Source organism: Falco biarmicus, chromosome 3 (assembly GCF_023638135.1).
Source record: "Falco biarmicus isolate bFalBia1 chromosome 3, bFalBia1.pri, whole genome shotgun sequence".
In the NCBI taxonomy this organism is placed as follows: domain Eukaryota; kingdom Metazoa; phylum Chordata; class Aves; order Falconiformes; family Falconidae; genus Falco; species Falco biarmicus.
In genome coordinates, this window is record NC_079290.1 from 18,434,620 (window position 1) to 18,459,973 (window position 25,354).

The 25,354-nt window shown below is 46.6% G+C and overlaps 1 protein-coding gene across 2 annotated transcripts; it reads left to right on the forward strand.

The window, feature by feature from the left end:
* The first annotated feature begins 496 nt into the window (after positions 1 to 496).
* Positions 497 to 25,249, forward strand: FBXO32 (F-box protein 32). 2 transcript variants are annotated; one of them, XM_056331878.1, is made up of 9 exons: positions 497 to 750; positions 3,726 to 3,838; positions 5,552 to 5,601; positions 6,275 to 6,367; positions 13,271 to 13,364; positions 14,252 to 14,436; positions 17,895 to 18,077; positions 19,224 to 19,367; positions 20,068 to 25,249. In XM_056331878.1, the coding sequence occupies exons 1-9, from the start codon at positions 635 to 637 to the stop codon at positions 20,155 to 20,157; spliced, it is 1,068 nt and encodes a 355-aa protein (XP_056187853.1). In that variant the 5' UTR covers positions 497 to 634; the 3' UTR covers positions 20,158 to 25,249. The 2 variants fall into 2 exon arrangements, with proteins under 2 accessions (XP_056187853.1, XP_056187854.1); XM_056331879.1 differs by lacking the exon at positions 3,726 to 3,838 and having other exon boundaries at positions 591 to 750.
* Positions 25,250 to 25,354: the final 105 nt, after the last annotated feature.

Genomic DNA, 25,354 nt, shown 5'->3' on the forward strand with positions numbered 1-25,354 from the left:
CAATAAGTTTGTGACAAATATATCTCTAAAACACATTTATAAGCATAAAAAAACTTGCCCACAAACACAGTGTAAATACTGATATTAGGGGCGATGCAGGGGATTGAAATGCGCACGAAGCGCTGCCCTGGCGGATTTACTTGTGCTGTATCTGGCGGTTTGCGAACCCGACGCACGCACCAGTGCCCTCACGCCCGGTGTGTACGTTCTCTCCGCCGTGCCGAGCGGAGCGGGTAACGGGCCGCGTTAACTGCGGCTGGGCGGGACGAGCTCCAACACCTCCCCCCCGCCAAGGCCCCCCCGCCCCGCTAACCGGGCACGGCTCCGGGCACGGCTCCGGGCACGGCTCCGGGCACGGCTCCCGCCGCCGCGGCTCCCCCCACGCTCGCCCCGCCCCGCCCCGCCCCGCCCCGGGCCGCTCGCGGAGGGCGGGGGCGGTGCCGATAAACACCGCCACGTGCGGCGGGGCGGGGGCGGGGCCAGCCCCGCGCTTCCGGCAACACGCCGCCCCGCCGCCGCATAAATAGCGTGGAGCGGCGCGGCGCCTGCAGCTCCGCTGCCCCGGCACCCACTGTGCCGCTCTGCTCCGCTGCTGCCGCCTCTCCTGGGTCTGCTCCCGCTCCGTCCCGCCGCCATGCCGTTCCTGGGGCAGGACTGGCGCTCCCCTGGGCAGAGCTGGGTGAAGACGGCCGACGGCTGGACGCGCTTTCTCGACGAGAAGAGCGGCGGCTATGTCGGCGACATCAGCAGGTACCGGGCGGCGGTGGCGGCTCGGTCCCCTCCGCGCTCCCGTCCCTCTGCCCCGGCGGCGCCGCTAGGGGGCGTCGCGGTGCGGCCGGGGGGGGTGCGCTCGGTAAGATGGACGGCGGCGCCTCGGCCCGGGCCCTGGCCGCAGGCGGAGGGGCTCCGCGGGCCCGTAGTGGCGGCGGCTTTCCCCTGGGCTTGCGGTAGCCCCGAGGGGGTCCGTCAGCCTCGCCGGGGTCCTGGAGGCGGCCGGGCCGGCCCCGCGGCCGTGGGATGGGGTGGCAAAGCCGCAGGAAAACATCAGAGCGGTCGCTGCCCCAGGGGGGCTGGGCGCTGCGCCCTCGGGGAGCGGCGCTGAGCGCTTCCCGCGCACCCTGGGGGTGCCCCCCCCAAAAAAATCCTGTCCTGGGCCTTCCCAGCTCTCGGGCTGGAGGAGAGTGATGCGTCTGAAGCCACAAACCTTCCCCAGACCATGAGTAATGCCCCTTACGTGCCGCTTGACTAATCTGGCTGCAAAACATCAAGCAAACCCCCGGGCTGGTGCGGCGCCGCGTTAGCAGTGCGGGCAGGGCGCCTTGGCCGCCGCCGGGCGGTGCTGGGCTCGGGCGCCTGGCTCCGGCCAAAACCCAACTTCTCTCGCAGAGCTGCCTCTCGTTGTCACCTGGGCACAGCCAGGTTTGGGTTTGCTGCACCCGGACTGAGAGGTGGGTCGGGAATATCTGTGGCAAAGGGGGAAGCGCTGTGGGACCGCTGCTGAGATGTTCCCGTGCAAGGCGGATTATGTGGCAGGTCTCTTTCCCTCTCGTGTGCAAGCTGTAAATAAAAATCAAGTTTAGAATCCAAAGCATCTGACTTGTAAATGGGTAGAAAAATAACTGGCTGGCAGTAGTGTGATTGTGTTGGGAATACTGAGTTTGGCACAGGTTTATGCATCCCTTTCCACTAAGTGAGGAGGTGACGTGCTGGCCCTGGGCAGAGGTCCTGGCGGTGCCAGGTCCTGGTGTCCCAACTGTTCAGCTTGTCAAGATGCCTTGGAGCAGTGTGTGGAAACCTGGCAGTACATGAACAGGGAAATAATCTGCCTCCCATCGCTGGAATTTGTCCACTCCTGTTGTTACGGAGGCTTCAGATTACAGTCATCAATAGGAAGTCAACAGTCAAGGGTGTGCTGTTGACACCTAAGATTTGAAGCAGATCCATCTTGTGGTCTTGGGCTTGGGCCATGTTAACCTGGCCAACTGTTGATTTTGTGCAACCCTGATAAAACACGAGCCTGAACATCTCCTAAACCCCTTCTTCCTTACTGCCATACCCTGTTCTTGGGTTTGGGTCCCCCTGCAGAAAGCGGCATGGGAAATGTGCAGCTAAGATGTTCTGCTCTCAGTTTTAGGTTCTTCTGAGCTATCTCTAGCTGGTAGAAGTGTCTGGTTCTCTGAATTGTTGTGGTGAATATTGTCCACCTGCATTGCTGCAGCTGTTCCCCTTCTGCAGTGGTACCTTCCAGACAGCTGTGATACCCAGCAAGAGGGGATGTGGAGTAAAAAAGGGGGAGCCTTTGGTGTTCTGAGGCTGGGGGAGGTTTCCCCCACCTTTGGGGCCACGTGCAAGTGCCAAACCAAAGCACCCATCTGGACCCGGCTGGAGGAAGTCTGGGTCCCTCAGGGGCTGAAACTGTGACTTTGTCACTTGACTTATGCATAGCTGGTGGTGTGGCCATGCTGACAAATGGGAAGCAAGGAGCCTTGTCCTGCAGGTTTCATTCCTTTGCAGGAGCCTGTGCTGAATAGCTGTCAGATGTGAGTTGGTGTGGTGCTGTCATGGGGGTTTTTTGAGGCTGAACAGTGTAAACACAAGGCCTGTTGAGGATGCAGCCTGGCTGTGTAAGGGTCACTGTGGCTTTTTGCAGAGGAAGCTTGCCCAGTGCTGTGAGCAGCAGCATGTTTTGGCACCTGCCAGAGCTCCAGGGCTGGCCCAGGTGCAGCAAGGTGCCTTAGACCTTTCAGTTCAGACCTGCAGACAGCCATCTCCCATCCCTTGCAAGCTGCTGGAGCAGTAGGGGAGGCTGTTCCATTATCTGGGATGCAGTGCCTGCCTTCTCCCCAGCATCTGCAAGGCATTCCTGCAGGTCTGGGCACCGTGCCGTGTGCAGGGGGCCTCTGCTGAGAGCTGCTGGTGGGTGCTGCCTTCCCCTGCCATTCTCTGGAATCTGCTGCAGCACTGTGGCTGCCCCATGGGCTTCTCAGTTTCACATTGCTGCATGGATCTCATGATCTGCATGCAGTCTGTAGGATGTGGGGATGTTGATATATAGCTCTTTATAGATAGTCTTTCATTGCCCTTGAAGGAAATAAGGGGTTATGGCTCCCTTCACTAATGATATAGTTACAGCGGAGCCCCAGCAAAAGCAGATGGGCAGTCTTGGACAAGACATCCTAGCTGCTAATTTGTAGAGTCACTACTATGTGGGGTTTGGAAAACCACCAACCAAGTCTGAACTTCAGCTGAGCTTTTCCTGTAAGCTTCAAAGAATGTTTTGTAGGGACTCTTTTGTTAATAAATATTTTGAGTGTGCGTGTGTGTATATATATATACGTCCTCAGAGATGTCTAAATATGTCCTTCCATAGAAGTCTGACTCAGAGGCATCTACCACCTACAGCAGGAGGATATGGTGTTACTTAAAGATAGAAACAGGTTAAAGGCAGGAAGAGAAAACTGCCCGGCAGTGTCCCGGTGCTAACTGTGCAGTCTGTATTACCTGCTTCCCTCTGTTATGAGTAGTCTAGCTGGCACATAAATGAGGCACATTTAAAAATACCATTACTGGATACAAAAACTACATGTAGACATCTCGAGAGCAGCCAGCAAGGAGGCAGCTTTGGAGCTCACAATGAAAACCTGTGTATTTTCTCTCCTTGCAGGAAACATGGTGTTCAGCAGACTGTAGAAATAAACAGAATCCTTGCTTTGTGTCATTCACAGCTTTTGTAAAAAAGATGATCACAACAAAGAGAATCTCTTCAACAGCCTGAACTACGATGTTGCTGCCAAGAAGAGAAAAAAAGACCTGCTGAATAACAAAGCCAAGATTCAATGTAAGATGTCCATTTGGGCTTTCTTAAATATAAGCTGTTGCAGGAGAATGGAAAATGCTTCATATCCATAGTTTTTGTGCAGTGCATGAGGAGTCTTCCAGAGTGTCTTGAAGGGCTTTGCGCCCGTGTTTGACCTAAGTAGAGAACTTGGATACAGCTTAACATGAAGATTTATGCCCCTGTTAGTAATCCCTGTTCTGAGGAGTTGTGCTTGTTGTGTTCAAATTTGTCATTTGTGTTTGTCAAGAGGAGGGTAATTTTTTCCTATGGTACATTCAAATGAACCAGTTCCAGGGTTTTTTTCCCCCTGTAGACTTCCTTGTGCACAACAGGCTAAATTTATTCTTCCTTCCATATGCATGTTGAGCACTAATCTACATTACTGGAGGCTACAAGCCTGAATGTGAGCTTTGATCCTATCTCTGTGCGCAGAGTACATGAAAAATGAAGTAAGATTTCAGCTTGCTCAAAACAATGGAAGGTTTAAAATCTTTCTGTACACACAGTGAGCAGCTGGGGTCTTGGATGGTGCGCTGTGGGAAGACTCGGGGGAGCCTGCAGGGACAGCAAGGTCTGCGTTGGTCTGATTGCAAGATAGGTACTGGAGTTAAATGTGAAGGCTACAAATGTAAACATACACAGAGGAAATGAGTTATAATTCCCACACTACTATTAGCTCATTGTGCATCCCCCAGGATTTCAGAAACTGATGCCAAAAGTTGGCCCCTCAGTGCATTCGGTTCTCTGAACAAACAAATGTTACCATGACAGTTTTTGGCTAGATTCTGTTGTGACCTACTACTTAAAAGGGCCTGATGCAGGGTCTGCATGCCTGTAACTGAGGCTGGGTTTGTCCTTGGGCTCACAATACCAGGCAGGAGTACATCACTGCATCCTTATGTGGAAAAAGATTCCAAGAGCACAGTATTTCCTTAAGGAAAGGAGTCTAGCAGGATGGGGAGAGTTTTTCTTACACTAGCTGTTGAATTACCAGTGTGTGGTGGAAGTAGTCAAAAGCCCATGTGAGAACAGAGTGGGAGAAGGATCGAGCAGCATAACTGCTTACAGTAAGGGCTCTTCTGCAAACCCAGTTAGCTCCCCTGTACCCACCACATGCTGCTATTTTGGGGAGTGGATGAGACAACTCCCACTTCTGACAGAAGGGAGGGGCAATTAGAAATAGGAAAATTTTGGTCCCAAATAGGTTTTTCTTTTTTAGCAAGTTAGCTGCAAGCACAAGCATGCTCCTCCGAGCCTGACCTCACTGCTAAAAGCTCTCTCCCACATGCCTGGTGTCTCATGACATTTTTGCTCAACTTCGAATTTGACATTCAATCCCAAGCCTGTAACCAAGGTAATGAATAGTTAATAAAATCAATAACAACAAAACCTGGCTGTCAGCCACACTTACCGTCTGGGATCAAAGACGAGGAGGTGCTATGGTATATCTGTGGCTGGCAGATTAAACATTTACAGTCTTGAGCTGTGTCATTGAAACAGAAGCTCTTTCTGAGGCTCAGGGCTGCAGTCTCAAATGAAGCAGTATGGAAACAAAGCAGCTCAGCAAGTTGCTAGTTTTGGTTTCAAGTGTGGTGGTGTAAACACAAAGTATCTTCATGTGCACTAAAAGGGCACTGAGTGTTTGTGAGCAGAACAGAGATGCAGCCCTCTGAGGTAGAAGATTAACTGAGCAAAATGTCTTTGTCCAAACAGATTTCCACCAGGAGAAGTGGATCTATGTTCACAAGGGAAGCACAAAAGAGGTAAGTGCCTCCATAGGTTCTTTGTTCCCTTTTCTACTGGTTTTTTTTCCAAGTGGTGGAAGATCTTGTGCTGATACAAATCAGCAGAAGCTCTTAAGAGATAAGTGGAAGATCTGGCTTGCGGTTGGAATTTCAGTAATGATTTTAAACCCCAAACAGGGAGCCAGGGCTTGCTGTACAAAACTCTGTACATGTGTTTAAAATATGACTTGTTTGCTTCCCTCTGTTAAAAAAAAAAAGCCATTTGCAGACCAAGCCATAATACTGTTCTTGGCTTTCACCCAGTACAGCCCTAACATGGGAAATCATTGGAATTCATCACAACAGCTCACTTGAGCTCATGGAGAGAAGCGGCTGTACAAAACTGCTCTGAACTTGTACTATATATTGAACCCCGGAAAGCATGGCTTGTTCTCACCCATAAACTCAAGGGTCATGAGCAGAGCTTGGGTCACTTTTGGGAAATTACCATAATCCACAGTGGGCCATGCCCACTCTTGACATCAGTTAAGTGTGGCTCTGTGTGAGACGGGCCTGCCGCCTCTGGTTATGAGCTGGTCCCATGGTTTGTACCCATTAGCTTGCTAAATTGAGTTGCCCTGGGTCATGTCTACCAGTGCTGTCTGGACTCATGTCTGCTAAAATGTGACCCATACTGTTTTTTTCTTCTCAGCGCCATGGCTACTGCACGTTAGGAGAAGCCTTCAACAGACTTGACTTCTCCAGTGCTATCCTGGACTCCAGGCGATTCAATTATGTCGTGAGGGTGAGTGAAAGGCCAGGGTTTATTTTGCTGTGATGGTGGGGGAGGCTGTGAACTGAGCACCGGTTGGGTGATGGGTGGCACTGGCAAAAAGAGCTCTAAGTGTGCAAGTGGGAGTGTTGGGCTTTGCTGCATTAAGCAAGTGATGGAAGTTGAGTGGACAGATGCCCAAAACCTCCTCTTCAATCTGTTAAAATAGAGGGAGGGAGGTGGTAGTAAGATGGGCTGTCCTTAGCCTAGCATTCCTACTGCTTTTCTGGGTTTTGGAAGTGAATTGCACAATTGAAGACTTAGCTTCTGTTTCCCAGGTTCTCCGTTTAGCTCCTAAATGTGATTCCTGTAGCCCCCAAAGGAGCATGGGCTCTCTGTGGAAGCCGTAGAGCAGCGGGGATCTCTCTGGACAGGCGGCTCCAGCTCCACGAGGGCTGTGGAGCTTTGTCTCCCTTGAAGTGATTACAGGAGAAACTCTAGGAACCTTAGTGTTTTGGGAGTGAGAGGATGGGCTGAGCCTCTTGGAGGCACTGATCTAAATATCTTTGCTAAGGATCATGGTTGCTCTTAATTCTGTGTGACTGGCAGCAGTTTCAGTGAGTGAAGTATTTGGTTAGTCCTGACACCATTAGTTGGTAGGAAGGAGTAACTGGCCTGAGGTTCCTCATGCTCTGGCTTTGCATAAATGGATCAGGGCTGCTTTTTTGGCTCTGGGTGGTCCGGGTGGTAGTGGTTGGGGGAGTTGCCGTCCTGAGGACTGTGCATGCTTGTATGTTTATGTACATGTGATCTGCAAATTCATCTTGAATTTCAGAATGTTCATCAAAGTTTGGAATTCAATAAGCTTAAAAAAAAGTCTTAACTTGAGGCTGTTTATAAACAGCTCCTTTTCACATCTCATCAGCAGCTGATCACTGGTGAGACACCAGCTGTTCAGGTTTTAGGTTCTGGAGCAAGCAGCATTGGTATTGCTTTCCTTTTGCAAAGCCAAATGTCATGAAAAGTGTCTAAGGAAGACGTTATCTGAGTGGGTTCACCTTGGTTTGTTCACCTGTTGTCTAGGTGACAAGGAGCCTGTGAAAACCTCTGTCACCCTGGGAGGGGTACAGGCTCTGGGGGTGGCTACCGATGTTCTCTGCAGGAAGGGTGCTGGCAATCACATGGGTGTTCTGCTGCAGGGGTGGTGGCAGGGAGTGGGGATGCTGGGGGAGGCAAAGCAGGATGCAAGTCCATGAAGACTCAGGTTGTCCTAGCTCTGCTGGTCCTGGGACGACTTGTTCTCCTGCTTGTGCAGAGAAGGTGATCACCAGTGCTTGAGGTACTCTGTATTTTCTGATATTGGATACACACATAGCCCCATCAACTTCAGAGGGGTGGTTGTGAAAGGAGCAGTTCAAGCCAAGACTATAACCCTTTAGTCCAGTATAAAGGAGCAAAATAAAACTTGTATTTGGAGCTGCAGAGATCCCTTTGGCAGACTTTCTGTCTTGTAACATAAAAAATAAAGAACTCTAAGACCTCTGCTAAGCATCACAGGTCATGCTGTGCCACGTGATGGGCGTCTGCTGCTCAGCCTGGTGTGATGGGTGTCTTGCATGGGCCTGCAATGATTGAGCAGAAGTCCCATTAAATTTTTAGAGCAAACTGAAATTTCACTTAAGTCAGTGTGGTCTGGTAGGAAGGCTCAGGCTGACCTTCTTCACCCTTTTTTCCCCATGAGGACTTCATAAAAGCATCCCAAATCTGCTGTGTATCCAAAATAGCAGTGTTCTGTGTCTGCATGTGTCCTTATTTTACAAATTACTCAAAAGCTGAGATAAGAGGTAGTTTTCCCCCCAGCAGCTTTAGGGATACAGCATACTGAGAAGTACAAAGCTTTCTAATTGAGGCTGACTTGTGGTTTGGCAGATCAAAGAAGATATTAAACCTGGTACCATGGATCAAATAAAAAACTTACTACTTGAAATGGAAGGCTTGAATTGGCCAAGTGTCCAGTGGGTAGTAGCTCATAAAAATGCCTTATGTGCCAGACTTACTTGTGAAAAGCTCTGGCTAGATGTGGACCTTGTTTATGGTCCTTTGCAAATTGCAGGCCTCCTAGAGCACACAGATGAGCAATCTGTCACATGGAAGATGCCTTGAATATTGGCAGGCAAAAGATTTTTCCCTTCCCTCCCTCTCCTTGTTCTCTCTAGTTCTACCCATTGTTTGGGGTATCTGATTAATGTCATGCTACTTGGTTCATCAAGCAAATGCTTTCCAAGGGAGGGAAATTTAGAGTTGAAGGCTGGGGGAGGATGAGGATGTCTGTAGGGGAAGAAAAACACCGGTAGGCTTGGGATTCTGCTGGCTACACCCAGATCTGCCCTATGGAGAAGTAAGCTGCATCACTGCTGATAGCAAAATGGGCTCTCAGGCTGAACATCAACTTGCCGTTCTCGGAGCGTTCCTTTCTGAACTCAAGTGCTATGGTATTTTAAGTGCTCATTTTTTTGTTGTACAGTAGCATCTGCTGCTTAAGATATGACCCAACTGAAGTTCTTGGAGTTTCTAATGGTGCACTGATAAAACAGGTACCCTCAAGTGAGGTGGAGGTGTGAGCTGCAAGAAGCTTGCCAGGTGTTTTTCATGGACAAATACCATCAGCGGTAGCCAGTGAGTTCCTGTAACTGAAGTGGAAGAAATTTTCCTTCAACATCAATCTTTGTCTTGACAGTCTGCTGATACAGCACTGGAAGTGCTGAGTGTATGTATCGGTGCTGTGACTTGGTCCTTGCTGATCTTTTAAACTATAGCCTCTGCCTGGATGTTACAAGGCAATGCTCCCTTTCTAGAGCTAGTAAGGAGGTGTGGGATTGACCCAGAGCAGCCAAACTGTTCTTGGTCTTGAAGCAGCTGTGGTTTTTCTGGTCTTACAGATCTAATGAAAAGACTGGAAGTGTTCTGCAAGCGTAAGTACTATGACCAGAGAGAAATGTGCCTGCAGCCCAGAAGCTGTTGGTTATCCTCTGGGAACACTCTGTTCAGATGACAGTGAGGTTTTGCAGGATGCTTCCTTCAGAAAGATTTGTCATATGATGGTTGTGTAGTAATGTCTCAAGGGAAGGTGCAGTTTCTGATCATAAAAGCTTAGGTCAGGTTAAGCTGCATGGGCACAGCTCTTCTGGAATAATGTAATCTAGGCAGTGTGTAGCCTGCAAAGCAGTTATTTAAATTTGTATCTTACATTTTTATAGCACTTAGCTCCAGGAGTAGTGGATTTATGCTGTGCTGAAGATACCAGCTTGATGCTGTCTCCTGGAGATCTGTCAGCACCTGGGCTGTAAATCATTGTAACTTGCCTTGCCTCTTGCTCTGCCTCCCAGCTGAAAGCCAATGTGACATTCAGCCACAGAAAGTAAAGGGTGGTGAGAGCAAGGTGGGGCTGGAGGAGGAATTTCTCATTGCGATTTGTTTCTCCAGGCAGTCCAGATGTGAGGATCCACATCCCCAACCAGGCGAAGGAACTTATGGATCCCCACAGGGTGCAGTCCAGCTTCCCTATAGCTGGTTTGGGTTTTTTTAAATGGGGATTTAAACTTCAGTAGTTTGAGACTTGTGTTTGTAACCATTACGAAGAATTTCCCTTTTTGAGGTGAGGTTACACCCTCCTGCTCAGTGCAGCAGGCCTGCTGAGGATTTTTTTGGTGCTGTGCTGTGAGCTCCTTGCTGTGGGTTATTTGGGGTATGGATTGCCTGCACACCCTGGTGTTGAACCAAGTCAGTGGCAGAAGTGCCATCTGGCTGTAGCACAGTCATGGGTGCAGAGCAGTGTGTTTTTATGGCCCTGAAACAGGGGCTTTTCCCCCTGCCACATGGCACTGTTTTGTTTGCTGTTTTTCCCTTGTGCTTATGGGAGGAGGATCTGCCCTGGCCCCAGAGCGAAGTGGCTTGTTGCACCAACTCCTGGTGGGGTTTGAGAAGGAGTTCAGCCACACTCGTGGGGAAGTGAGCTGGTTATTGCCCTGCTATGGAAGATGCTGCCGCCTGCAGCTTTGTAGAGGCTCTGGAATAGCCACTGCATCTCCTGTCTTTGTGGCTCTAGCAGATCTCAGAGCAAGTGAAATAGAGGTGAGGTGGTAGGAAGGATTTTCTGGAGAAGCTACAAGATCACTCTTTTCAGCTTCTGAGGAGCTGAAAGAGCAAATTGGGATCTAATGCCTTGTTTTCCAGAGGTGTTACAGTCTTCCCAGCTCCAGTTAAAATCAGCTGGAATGCAATCACTTAGTGTTTTTGAAAAGCAGGCCTTTTAAAATTGCTCTTAACCTTTCCCTCTGCACTCTCTCCTACCATCTGTCCCTCTCAGTTGAGCGTGGGCTGGCCTTAATGCAACCAGATCATAGCACACGCTTACAGCTCTCCAGCCTTTTTACCCTACTCAGCATTAATCTGAATTCGTCAGTCTGCTTTTAGTCTGTATTATGCAAGTGGCAAGATTGATTTATTTTTTTTTATAATGCTGTAGACCCCCATTTGGCAGTCCATTAACTGAGGCTGTCCTCTGCTGGGTCTGTGCCAACACTGAGACCCTCAGAGCACTGGAGCATGTGGGGGGACAGATGAACTGCATTGTTTACTTGGGTTTTGTGTGTTACATGAGCACAGAAGACCAAAAAATGTCTTTTGATTTGGAGGGCTAGCCAGTTGCTTCAGTCGGTGGTCCCTGGGGAGCAGGGTAGTCCTAGAAGTATTCACAACATAGTTTTCATATGGAATTTCATCCTGTGTTTATTGCTGCAGGGTAAGGGAGGTGACACATGATATCTGAGCTGGTTCACTGAACATAAATTGAACCTTGATAAACACAGACAAGGCAAATTTGAATCTGTTCCTGTGGCTAAATTTTGTACCAACTTAGCATTCCTCAAGGAACTGAGATTTTTATCCTTGTTCCTCCTAAAGAATGACCCTGGCATTTAGCTCTTACAGTATTGCATTACATGATGGTTATCTCTGGGTGCATTTTGGCATTTTAAGTAATGGGCATAACATTGCTAACACCCAGCCTGGAGTAAACTGTATCTGTGCCAGTTCCACAATGGTGCAATCTGGAGACAGCAGTTGTTTATGCACAGAAGAGCTGATCTGGGTGCATGTGTGGCTAATGTACAGATGGAGTCTGGCAAATTGATCACTATAATCAAAGGTCTGAAGGCTAAACAGTTTAGTGTAAGCAGAGTATTACAGACTACTTTGGGACACCAATTTTTTTCTTCTCCAGTATTTCAAAAAATAAAGAAAAGACATTTTATAAAACTTCTCAAACACCTTGCAAACTGTCTTGTTTTTAAGAGTGTCTAGTTATTGTGATCTCAGTTTAGCTGATGTAGGAAGAAGATCCACTGATGCCTGTGCACCAAATATTACCCGAGTGTCCTGCATCTCTTGTTTCCCCTGAATGAGCCAAGAAAACAGGCATCCTGCCCTTCACAGGAGTTAGTGCGGGTCTTTTTTCATCTTGTTTTCTTTCAGTCATGCGAGGTACAGGATATTAATAGAATGTAAACTCAAAGCCATCTGATGGTGGTGTTGGCCTGGAAATTAAACTGAAGAGGTCGGTCACTCTAGGCAACTTCACTGCTCCTAACTGGCAGTCACATGCCAGTGCCTCAGAGAAGCAGAGCAGGAGAATGACTGCAGTAATACTTCTCCATGCACTCCCTGCTTCGTGGCAAGCTGCCGGTGACTTTTTGGATACATTCCTGTCATTCTTGTAGCGGGGCAAACAGTTCAGCTCATAACTTATCACGTCTTGTCAAAAGCCATCTTAGTTACTTGACACAAGTAGTTGCACCTTCTCTGGACTCTCTGCAGTGCCAGCAATGGGATACTGTAGCTGCAGATGATAAAGGATTAATAGTCATGCGGTAATGTGTTGATTGATTTGTAGCATAAAAGGTTTTTCCTTCCCTTTCTAAATTAAAACAGAAGGCTATGTACATCCAAAACAAATGGACTGACACGTGGACAGTCTGTGCATTTATGTAATGCTGGGGGAAGGGAGGAAGGCTTGGAAGATCATGGGCCACATGTTCTGCAGAGCATGATCTATAGGAAACTTCCACAGCTGTTCTTGTGGTGGTAGAGAGATGGGGAGGAGAGGGCATCTTCCCGGTGGGAAATGCTTCCTTTAGCAACTGCAGCCTAAATGCAGTGTTCAGCTTGCACAGGAGTCAGGAGATCAGTGATGGGAGGCAAATCCTAACTGAAAGTAAAAGTGAAATTTCCATTGAGGGGGTAACAAGTAAACAGGACAAATGGGGAAGCGTGGTTTGGTGTTGCAGCTGTAAGAGCTGAACAGGGGAGAGGAAACCTTGGGGGAATAGGGGTTTGTTGGTGGAGAGGATTTGTTTTTAATATAGTGTTTAACCTTTCTGTTGCGGCGACAGCACTCTTGACAAAACCCATGCAACCCAGGAGTTTGACGTAAATTGTGGAGTCTGATTCTCATTAATGCTCCATCAATAATATCCCCATCCAAACAGGCATTTGCTCGTGTTCCCTTATGACACTGCTTGTTTATGCCCTGATGAAGGATGGTGACACTGACTGTTCATTGTTCCCTTGGTGTGAATAAAGGCTGTCAGTCTGAGCACTCCTTGGGTTTCTTTGCATCTCTGAACCATGGAATCAATTTGTTTTTTCCCCCCTGAAGATTATTAGAGTGCCTTTTTCCCCCACCCCTTTAGATGTGGGTTTAATTATTTGGCCTCTGCTCCCCAGCCCTGTGTTAGTTTGTTCTGTCGTTCTGTCTCCCTTTTATTTTAAGGCAGCAAACAAGTCTCGGGACTGTTTTGCTGTGTCATGTGACCAGGAGTCAAGATTAGAAAGGTATCTCTGTGCTCTAAGGCTTGCAACTTCTATTTTTATCTACAGCTGTTGGAGCTGATAGCAAAGTCTCAGCTGACGTCACTGAGTGGCATTGCCCAGAAAAACTACATGAACATTTTGGAAAAAGTGGTGCAGAAAGGTAAGAAATAAAAACAGTGAGTGGGAGGAGGATTAGTCTGATTTAATCTGGTGTACTGTGTGAACCACATCCTCGAGAACAGTCAGGCAATGCAAGATGGGTGAAAAGGGGCAGCACTGCTTATTTCTGTAGTGCAGTTCCACTTTCCCTTGGTGAAGGACTGGGGGTGGGTGGAGGGTGAATGGGTGGGAAGAAACTTCTGTATTCTGATAAGTATCTGAGAGGCGATTCCTCCTTCCCCAGCTTTCCTCACTACCACTCCTTCAGCATCCTACTGAGTCCTATTTCTGACTGCAGGAGAGATGGCTGCTCCTGCCCCCAGCCTGGCCCATCTGTAGTCTCTGCTGCTGCCTTGTTGTCAGTTTGCTGTATCAAGTGTTCCCACTGCTCCAGAGGGAAGGAAAGCTCCAGGGCTGCCTTTTCCTGCTGAGGGTGCTGAATTGTGGTTGAGATGTGGCACTTCCCTCTGATGCTTTAGCTCTGGCTGAAGCCTGGGAATTGAGAGCACCTTGTTAGTGTGTGTATACATAATGAGAAAGGAGATCCTGAGCTGTCTTCCCTGCATGTCATCTGGGGTGGATGGGGAAGAGTTGCACATAGATAACCTGTTGCACATACTGGAGGGGAGAGCTGGCTGGTTGCCAGTGACTGGAAATAGGAAGTGCTGCGGAAAGGGCAGATATCTCATCTGCTTATCCTGGGAGGATCTCTTTCCATCTGCTGACTAACCTGCTGTGCCTGGCTAATGTTTAAGTGCTTTCCTCTGAAAAGTGCAGGCTGGCTCTCTTGGCCTGTGGGGTTATAGCTTATAACTTGCCTGAGAAATATGTAGATTCTGAAAAGGATTTGTGTAGCTCCCATTTTTAATCTTTCCTGTTCTTCCAAAGTCCTTGAAGATCAGCAGAACATCAGGCTAATACGGGAATTGCTGCAGACCCTCTACACATCCCTCTGCACATTAGTTCAACGGGTCGGCAAATCTGTTCTGGTTGGAAACATCAACATGTGGGTGCACAGGATGGAGAGTATTCTCCACTGGCAACAGCAACTGAACAACATTCAGATCACCAGGGTAAGCACAAATCCTGAAAGCTAAAAATAACATGGCTTCTTCATGAAACCTTCTCATGTAGCAGCTCTCAAATGGGTGACAGCATCCCACTGTACTCGGTGCAAGCACAGAGCGTTGGGGGAGAACCTGGAGCTGCCAAAATAACTGGATGCATTACTAGCATGACTTCTGCTCCTTAATACAAACTCAGTGTACACAACCAAGGATCATGCTCACTGTTACTGGTCACAGGCTGTAGTTTGACTGCTTAATGGCCATGAAGTGCTGTGCAGACAGAGCTGGGCAGGGAATAATCTTCCACTCCTGAAAGTCTTCAGAGACTAGGCTTCAGTATGAAAAGTCAGCTCAGTCTTTCCAAACTGAGAAATTGCCTTCAAAACTTGTTTATCAGATAGTTGAGGGTTTTAGATTTGTTTAATCTGTAAATTAAATGCAAATTCCCAAATAGCTGCATAACTTCATGCCCGTTCCAGCCAGATGAGTCCCACTTTCACAACATCTGTTTTTTCAACAGCATCTGTGAGGATGAGAAAAAGATGTATTAGTTGATAAATTCCGAAGCTGGCTTTGCATGAGACATCAAGTGTGAACTTGCTCCGCTTCACAAAATCACAGAAGGGTTGAGGTTGGAAGGGACCCCTGGAGGTCATCTGGAACAACCCTCCTGCTCAAGCAGGGACATCAACGACCAGTTGCCCAGGACTGTCTAGACTTTTTTTTCCCACCTCAAATGGATACTCCACAGAAATAGCTTTTGTCTGCTACTCATCTCTGTTGGTGTGCCCCTTATAGGACTTCTGTAGTGAACAGGACTCTGAAATTCCCACTTGGGCAGACCAAGGCATGGCCCAAGGGAATATAAAAAGCATCTTTTTCCCTGGTGGGTCAACCAGAGACATTTTCAAAGGGCCTGCTTTCATCATATTACATGGTTGTGTTCTCTAGGAACACCAGGAAAAAATTTCCAGTCCTTCAGTTGGAGTAATGCAGGCAACAGAACATAGGAGATCAACTCTGGGAGGTCCCAGGGATTTTGAAGAGCTGCAAAAGCATAAGTGCCTTATCTGATGGTGGTCTCTGCCCTCCTTCTGCTGTCCTTCCTGGTATCCAGCTCTTGAGATGAGCTGCAGCTCTCTTTGCCTTGCAGGGCAAACACTGGCCCAACTGTGGGGTGGCTCTTGGGACACAGCAGGTCTGGAAGCTGCCCTGTGCCTGGGTACCTGGGCACCTGCTGTCCTGAGTGCACCACAGGTCAGGGGCCTATCTGCTACTCAACTCAGTAGTACGGTGGTTTTTCACCTCTGCTTCAGGGGCTCATAAAACACAGACAAGCACTTCAAAGAACTCCGCCTATCCAGGCAAAAGTGCATTGAAATACTTCTTGTGAATGGAGCTGCCTTTTATGCATACTTACATGTAGGTGTTACAGACACTTTTTCTAAAACAAAATAATGTGAACTTGCAAACAAAAAATTCACATCACTGAAGATTACTTCAGCTCAAGCTAGAGCAAAACCAGCTGAGTTTAGAGGAAGGAAGAACAAGCTCAGCTGTGTATTACCAGTTGCTTACAGTGCACAGAGTGCTTCTGCTGTTTCTGGAGGGGAGGGATGTCTTGCAACAGCCAAGACTTAAACCTTTCTTTAAAAAAAAAAAAAACTCGCAAAATATTGTATGTGCTAGAGCTGTTTAAAAAAAAAAACCCACAACCTGTGTCCAGACAATGACAGCATACTGATCTGCTCTGATCTAATCTGTGTGCTTTCTCCAAAAAAAGTAATGTTTTAAAAGTCCTGGAAAGGACTACTGAGGGAAAAGTAGCTGATAAGTCTTTGGCCCAGATTCAGAAAACCTGTAAGGATTTGCTTGAGTCACACTGGTTTCTTCAGAAATAAGATATAAAAAAAGCCCCCAAAGCTCATGCTTAAGCTTAGAGTCTCTGAGCTTAGTCTTTTCTGTTGTGCCCTAGCAAAGCTTATATGTAGAGGGAGTGCAGGAGAATGCGAAAGACTGGCTGGCAAGGGAGATCAATGGGAGGTGATCCAAGGCTCCAGTGCATTCTTCCTACCCCAAAATACAACTTGGGCTGTCATGGGAAGAAATGTCCTCTGCAGATGACAGAGACAGTTCACTCCTGGAGGGGTTATTTCAGGCCTGTCTTGCTGGTAGAGATTGCCAAAAATGATGTCTTGGTTGAAAAGCTGTGGTCCTTGTAGGTACTGGGCAGTGCTATGTAGTTTGGGTAGCTGGGCACTGAAGGGAAGATGGGAGCTGTTTGTGTACAAACATACTTGTGCCTGTGGGGTTTCACATGCAAGGAGATGGCTGGAGGATGGGACCATATGACTAAAAGCAGCCTCATGCAGCGTTCCCCTGCTGATGGCAGTCCACATGCTTCTTGTTTGAAATGGTTAATAGCTCTGCCAATTGCAAGATGGGTGTTGTGACTCTGCAACTTAAAATAGCAGCATCTCTGTGTAGGGTAGATGATAAACTTGGCACATCTGTCTAACATTGTTTCTTCATTGGAGCCTAAGCCTAAAAGCTGCTGTTTGCCTTAATAAGGCTGGGGCTGGTTTTGGAGCAACTGGAGCCTGGGTTGTGGTCCTTGCTGATGCCTTGCTCCCATGTGTACCTTCCACTCAGTGCAGGACCCGCAGATCTATTGTAGTCAATTTGTCCTCGAGCTGTGCCGCCACGTGGACTTGCAAAACAGTCCTGGACCCTGTGTAGAGCAGGGCACAGATGGGTTGGGGGTGAGGATGGCTTTTGGCTCTTCAGGCTAGGATGTGCTTTGCTGTGGCTGAACAGCCTGGAAAAAAACCCCATGGCTGCAGCTGATGGGAAAGGGGCAGGTCCTTCAAGTGCTCATAGAAAAGAAGTTAGCCTTGCCAGCAGTGACCTGGGAAGCCATGCAGGGAAAAATCCTGCTGTGGGTACTCATCAGCCACTGCTGTGGTTACAGCAGGACCCTGTGACGGCATAAGCTAAAACACATGTCAGGAGAGTATGAGATTCCCAGCAATGTGTGTAACAGAAGGCTGGACTTGAGAAGTAATGCCAGTTTCCCTTGTGGTAGAGAGACCTAGATGGTTAACAGCTGATACCGTGGTGTAGCCATTGTCCTGATGTAGTGAAAGCTGCTGATGGTTTCTGGGAGCAAAGTCTTTTGAGTACGGATGTGGGATGGCCAAAAAAGGGGGGAGGAGGGGGCAGCTTGGACTGCTGCTCCGCTTCTAACTACTGTAACACAAATATGTCTGCTTCCTGGAGGGTATCTTGAACTGTTCTGGGGCAGAAGGTCAAATGTCTATGTAAAACGTCTCCTTATTCAGAAGAGGGAACTGCTGCTTATTTTCTATGTGAAGAGCAATGCTTAAAAAGCAGTAACTGTACTGCAGCTAGGTTTGCTTGGGTGTTCAGCTTCTTGTGAGCTCAATTTTGTCTGTCTCTTCTAGCCTGCCTTTAAAGGAACCACTTTCACAGACCTGCCGTTGTGTTTACAATTGAACATCATGCAGCGACTGAGTGATGGGAGAGACCTGGTTAGCCTCGGTCAGGTGGCTCCCGACCTGCAAGTGCTCAGTGAAGACCGGCTGCTGTGGAAGAAACTCTGCCAATACCACTTCACGGACAGACAGGTACAAGCAAGGATGCAAACTGCTTGTCGTACTTCACTAGCAAGTGAACACACATGGGTAGGACGCTCTTACTTGACTATCCTTTGGATCGAAGGGCTGTGCCGCAAGCTGATAATACAGGCTGGCATGAGAATGGCTGTGAAGATTATTTATGTAGAGGGTTTTGCGTGCCACAGCAATGATTCCTGAAATGGAGCCTGAGGAATTAGTCATGCGGTAAACTTCAGCCCTAATCCAGGTGGTAACAACTGCAAGTCATGCAGTTGCTCCTCACCCCACGTGTGTGGAGAAAACATGTGGGCAAGCTCCAGCAATCACCCTGATGTCCCAGGGACAGACACCCTCTCAGAGAATCTCTGTGGATGTGGTCCATGAGCGGTGACTTGTACTGTCTTGCCCTTTAGAGCAAGAAATCCCCTCTGAGCTGTTTTGTGAGTGACGGGACAGTATGTGGCAAACAACCCCGCTGCTACCCATATTGTACCTGTGTAAACATCTTTGGCCATTTGCAGGCTGATAATCATCTGGGGTCTTCTAAACTTAAAAACAAACAAGCAAAAATCCCTCTGTTTATGGTTGAATGTCTGGGGTGTTTATACCAGCTCGCTGCACTTCAGGGACCGTGTGCCAGATTTCCCTGCTGACTTGGCTTTATTTGCTCCCTCTGAATCTGCCTTTGGAAGTGACTCTGGGGAAGCTGTTTTTATTAACAAGTAAATTCAAATCCAGTCTCTGCAACTAATGAAACTCTAACAGAAAGATGGGTGTCTCCCAAGCAATGGTGACAAATCGCTGATGCTTAGAGTCAATGAAGAAACAAAATACTTTAACTTCTGAAGCTGTTAGATGCAACTATACTCTGTCCTGCCAGCTGGAAACAGCAGCTAAAGTAGTATAAGCTCCCAATGTTGTAGGCTTCATAGGGGAATGCTTGTGAAATGGGGAGGGACCCTGATAATGGTACTGAGCGAGGCTGTTGCCATCAGAAAGCAGGTTATAGCTGGATATTCAGAGCAGAAACTTTCTTGGTGTTATAGGGAACTGTTACGGGACTGGCAAGGATGACACGTGAGGGAGAGGAGTACATGAGCTGGAAAAAGCAAATCATTATTTCTTTTTGACCTACAATTACAATTATTTTTTAAGATTCGCAAGCGGCTAATCTTATCTGACAAGGGACAGCTGGATTGGAAAAAGATGTACTTCAAGCTCATAAGGTGTTACCCACGGAAGGAGCAGTATGGTGACACGCTGCAGCTGTGCAGGCACTGCCACATCCTCTCCTGGAAGGTATGCGGTGCTGGTGGGACAAACTTGATTGGGGCAGGAGCCACGGGGCACCCAGTGCTTCCTCTGATTGCAGCCAGTTTAGGGTGCTGCAGTTCCTTTGCTTCCGTAACATAGTGTTTTCCTACCTCTTAATCCTCCCTCGACTATTAAGACCCTTTCTCCCCTGTGCTTCAGAAGTTTCACCTTTATGTTGAACAAGAGTAGTGGCCATCAAGGCCAGAGGGGAGGGGGAGATGGCCATACTGTAGGGCTGCCTGCAATGTGTCATCTTAGCACTGCCAGCAGGTCCTTCTAGCCATTACATGGAGGCAGAGGTCTTGGCAACAGGATTAGCTGGAATGAGAGCTGATGGCAGCAGGACAGCCTGGGACAAACTGCTGGCCGCTGTGGTGGTATCCAAGGCATGTCTCTGGAGTTAAACTCCTGTAGCTGATCGTAGGCTCCAGCCTCTCTTTCCTCAGAAGAGGTGAAATGACGGAACTGGATCTTTGCTGGTTTTATTTCCCATGACTTGCCAGTAGTCCCTGAAATATGAAGCCCAGTTCTGAGCTGTCTGCTCTGGCAAGGGCAGAAATATTCTGGGCTCTGCTCTATCTGTTTGCAAGCAGGACGTCTGGCAGAGGGGGGAGTACTAAGTTGGCTGATGCTCTGGCACCCTTTCTGCAGTCTCTCTAAATGGACTTGTTTTCTCCTTTCCCAGGGTACTGATCACCCTTGCACAGCCAACAACCCGGAGACTTGCTCCACCTCTCTTTCACCACAAGACTTTATCAACTTGTTCAGGTTCTGAACTTGGGTCACCACCGCAGCTTACGTGATTCTTACAGGACACTTTATGCCACTGAGCTTGGACCCTCCATTTGTAAATATTGTAAATATTCATGCTTGTTCAAAGCTCCTGAGTCAAGAAACAAGAGGATCTCGGAGATGAAAGGTGAAATTGCTCGCTGACACACAGCACTTAAGGAATACAGACTTCCATAGGACTGGTGTACAAATGCAGCATGTTGTACAGACTCCCTTTTTTATGATCAGAGTACAAGATACAGGGCAAAAATCTTCATTTTTTGTTTTTTAGAAGTTAAAAATGAATTTGCCCCACAACCATTTGAGAACTCTTTTGGTTTGTTTCCAATAGAGAGAAAGCAATATGAGGCTAGGACTGTTGAACTGTTCCTCCATCTGGTTTTATTTAGCATACATATTTATAAATATGAGGTTTTAAAAATATTTATGAAAAATATCCCTGTGACAAGTTGAATAATACTTTTATGTTTTTAAAAAGGACACATTCTGAAATACTTAGTATAGAACTCTAGCCTGCTTGCGAGAGAGAATCGCAACATACCACTTTCTACCTCTGATAGATTGAGTACCTTTCAAACATAAATCCAGTGTACAATGTGAACTTTTGTATTTTGTACAATGATTTAAAGGGAAATGTTTGTGATAGTAAGCATCTTTTCTTGTATTAATGCTTACCTCTTTATGTTAGTTTTCTTGCTCTTCTCAGTGCTTGAATGCCTAGATGATAGGCACCATATAAATACCTAAGACTTTACTCCATCCTCTTTTAATTTGTTGGTTTTATGAAAGACTAAGCAGAAGGGAAGAGAGAAGCCACAAGGTTGAAGATATCTAAAAGGGAGGAAGTTCTATTATAGAGAAACAAAGGACTGGATTTAATCTCAATGTAAATTCACATCAGCTCCACAAGGTTAATTGCACTGGTTGAAATCCCAAGTGAGGTTAGAATCCGGTTCTTCAAGCCCATGTTTTCCAACATATACACTGCTCTGTATTCCCACTGCTGTCAAGTGAATTTGGTCATCTCGGAGCTGGTAAAATATAGGGAGAACTGGGCTATTAAATGCAGTGAAATGATGCGGTTTTTAGTCACTGGAACACTGGCAGCGTCATGTTTAATTTCAGACTACTGGAGATTAGGGTGTTGAGCAAGAAAGCGTGAAGAAATCGGTCAACATTTTCCTAAGAACAGGAGGCAGGACTGGGGTAAGCAAGGGATTTCCAGCATGGCACTTGATATCTTTGGTTATTTCTCTGTGCCTGTGGCAAAGACCCAGCCTAGTCCCTTCTGCTTCCCGTGCTGAGCTGCTTTATGGGATCTTCTAATACTGGCATAGAGCTAAATTTTCAGTACTATGGAGTAAGTAGCCAGACTAACTTCACTGTGGCCATGATCTGGCTCACTGTCTCCTCGGTTGCATACAATGCTTCACTTTTCCCTACAGTGGAGCTAGAAGAATTCAGCTTGTATATAACAATTTGAAAGCCTGCAGTGGAAAGTTTTTTGCCGTTTGCCGGTAGATTTCCTGTATAGCACTTTCTCTGTTCATGTTGTAAGCAGGATACCTCGGAAGGGTAAATATTTACTGGGTTGTTTGTGACTATGTACAAAGAATTGTGAGGAAGAGGAGTACTCAGGACAATTCAGGAAGAACTACTTGAGTTAATTATTGTTAAATATTCTGTTCCTTTTTTTACATTTTTATAACTGACTTTGACTTTCAACACTTTTCTGCAGCTGTTTATATTTAAAAAAAAAAAGACTATTTGCATTTTTGCAAACTAAATCACTTTGCATACTCTTGGAAGAGATACAAAAAGGGAAAAAAGCTGCCTCTAGATGTAGCAGTGGGGAAGGGGGGAGTAAAACCAGGAAAATGCTGACAAATGCCCTTCTCCTGCCTTCCAACTGCAAACCCAAGCTTTTGCTCTTCCAGAGGGCTCTCTGAGCCTGTGCCACCCTTAGCCGTGGCCCAGAGCTTGGCACTCTCCAGAGGAGAAAACACACGCAGGATAGGGGGCTTTATCTTGGTGTTGGTGCCCCATGCATCAGTTTGCTGGTGGAAAGCATAAGCCTGTATTCATGTCAACTGAAAGTGACTTAAAAGCTTATTGCCTTGGAACAATGAACTTGTGCTTGTTTGGGGGGGATGTCTGCAAGCGGGGGAGGCCACTTTCTGTTTTCATTCCCTCACTGATGGCAGTGGGTGTGGGTAGATGACGCAGAAATCTGGCTTGGTGAATGAGGGCTTAAGGACAGAAACCTGCAAGTGAAGGGAGTAAAGCATTGTCACTGTATTTAAAGATTCTTGTAGCTCCTTTTTCTAGCAGTGAAGAGGACCTGTGCCCCTTGGTATCTTCTGTTTCCAGCTCTGACTTGGGGTTGGTTTGTTTCATAGTCTTGCCTCTGACACCTGTAGCAAGCCAACATGCTGTGATGAGGACGCAACAGTATTTTGGTATGAAATGCTGGGGGGGTTCTGCCTAGTCTGAGTCAGTGTTTAGCAGATGACACTTACCCACTGTGAGATTGTGACACTGGGTGACTTTTAAGCTCAGGTTTGAATCCAGCCTAGTGCATTCCCTGCACAGCAAGACAGAAAAATCTCAGCATTTAGCTGTGATTTGGGAATGTCTTAGCTCTAGCTCTGGCCTCAATCAGCCCTTCACTGGTCGTGAGCAAAGAGTTTATTCTGTGTCCTTTGCCCAGAGAGCATGGGTCATGCTGACAACATACTTAATGTGCGACTGAGGCTCCTATTTATGAAACTTATTTCAATTAGTGTTTTTTTTAAATTTCTTAGCACTGTGTAATCTTAAAGGGTCACAGTGCTGAAGATGATTTAATACATACACACACTTGCATGTTGCTCGTGTGAAGTCCTGGGATATTGCTGTCAGTGTCCAAAGCAGCAGAAAACTAAGCAACTACTGTACTGGAGAACAAAACAGACTACAGAGAAAGAAACAAAATAAGCCTCATTCAGTTACTGCCTCCTGCTACAGCAGCTGTCAAGTAAGACCTTGATCTCCTTGGGAGACTCATTGTTTCTCAAGTGGTTGGTACTGGGAGATATTGTGGTGAATTCAGTACCCTTGTATTTAAAATGAAATGCTGTTGCATCCAAATACCTTAGACTAGCCACTTGTAAATAAAGTGATCAGTACTGTAGCAGTGCAAAGGCATTTGCTTGGCTGAGGATGGCAGAGTAACAAAACTGATAGTGGCAACAGGGGCTTCTGGGCAGGATGGTTTAAGGCTGCTCTCATGCAAAAAGGACCTCTGTATTTTAAGAATTGTGGCAAAGCTGTTGTGAAGGGAAAACAGGCTTTTACTTGTATTTTGGAAGTAGAATGTTCTTTTCAAATGATGTTTCACCTTCCAGTTAGTTGGTGCATTTCCATCAGACATGCATGAGTTCTTGTACTAGGAAAGGAGGGGTTTTTTCTCTCTTCCGGGCTTTCTCCTGCCAGCATATGCAGAGAAATCTCATTATCTTCAGATGATGTGTTATCCAGTGTAACAGTGTAGAACATGGTACTGTGAAGAGGAAAAACAGATCCATGCAGGGGAGGAGGCTTAGGAAGGGAGCGATCCCAGAGATCTCCATTTCAGGTTTCTAGAAGAGGCAGGTATTTGGAGTTTGTTCTAATGTGGTAGCCACTTCAAGAGGCACAATTTCAGCTGTACATACCTTAAACCATTTATACTAACTATGGTATGGTAAAGTTTGATCATAAAATGTGTACCTCCTCTTACATTGTTTGGGTTTCCTTTTTTAATTGTGGGAGTTTCTAGATCCTTTTATTTTGTAAAGTGATTAGGAAAACTTGTATTGCTCTGAAGACATTGCTTTGTATGTAAACATTTAATTGCACCCTGCCACTTTCTGTATATGGGAATATCTTTTTTATTATTTTTCTTTGCCCACGAGTTTTGAATTGTTTGTGTTCCCATTTCTGTTTGAATTCAGTTACTCTTGTGAAGCTGTCACCTTCTAGAACATAGGCAGGTACTGAACCAGCTTTTCTGGCCCAGAAAATTCCTTGTCCATTAGCTAAAATGTGATTTACAGCAGGAACATTTCAAATTCTATTATGTATCTAAATAAATCAGATGTGCTGTTTCAGCTTATTTCCTGCTCGGTACAGCAAATCAGCATTGTCTGCTGTGGTTGTTCTTACAAACCTGTTGCACAGCTTCCCCATAGATCTGCACCTTGCCAAAAAGACATAGCTTTAAATTAAAATGCCACTCTTCCTAGCTGGCCTGTTTTCAGAAACATAGACCCTGTGCAGCTGGTGGCTGATTAGGTTGATAAAGACTCCCTGTTAAAAAGTTTGGGACTCTGGTGTTCTGCTTGTGCTGCTTTTCTCAGCTTATTTCTTAAAATGGTGCTTGTTAAAGGCTCTGAAGATGTGGCCAGCCATCCACACAGATGTCTCTGTGTGGCGCCCAGGCTGTGTGAGTGCCTTTACCAGTACCTGATTTCTACCCCATGTCTTCAGTGATTTTGTTAGTAGCAAAAAAAAGTTTGCAGGATCTGGCCCTAGGGAGAACAAATCCATCTTGTCCTTGACACATGCAGTCTCCAGTATATTAATACCTTCAACACCAGAGATATTCCCCCTCCTTTGACCAAGCATTGCGGCTTCTGTTCCTGGAGGACAACTGAGGGTGGAACTTCTATTTCTTTAGCCATCATGTGCTGCACAGAATGCTAGCAGGCCTGCCACCAAGAAAACATTTTAATTTGAAATAGCAAATACGCTCATCTTTAGGAACTAATCTACAGTAATTATAAATACCTACTTACATATGAAAGAGAGCGTGTGTTCTGTTTTGCTTTTCCTTAAAGTTGTGACTAGAGGTGATATGAAGTGAAAGGCATCCCTTATATAATAAGACTTCTGTTTAATATTATTGTGTGGTTAAAATCCTTCCATTATAAATTTGCACAATTTTTCTTCCCTTGCATGTTCAACTGATTTTTACAGCTGTTCTGTGCAAACAGTAATGTATTTTTGTAAACATTTTTGACACTGAATTGCAATAAATGTTCAAACAATGTGAACCACAGAGTTGGTTGTCTCATTGCTTCCAAGCTGGTGACTTTATCAGGCTTGAGCTTCTAGTGACTGTAAGAAAAGACTCTTCTGCAGGACATCCAGAACTAAGG

What these genes read in the sequence shown, in the direction of transcription:
- FBXO32 (XM_056331878.1), top strand. Translation starts at nt 635, where the DNA reads ATGCCGTTCCTGGGGCAGGACTGGCGCTCCCCTGGGCAGAGCTGGGTG. An exon ending in TAACAAAGCCAAGATTCAAT is followed by an intron (nt 3,839 to 5,551) that starts GTAAGATGTCCA and finishes TTGTCCAAACAG; the next exon opens with ATTTCCACCAGGAGAAGTGG. An exon ending in GCCACATCCTCTCCTGGAAG is followed by an intron (nt 19,368 to 20,067) that starts GTATGCGGTGCT and finishes CTCCTTTCCCAG; the next exon opens with GGTACTGATCACCCTTGCAC.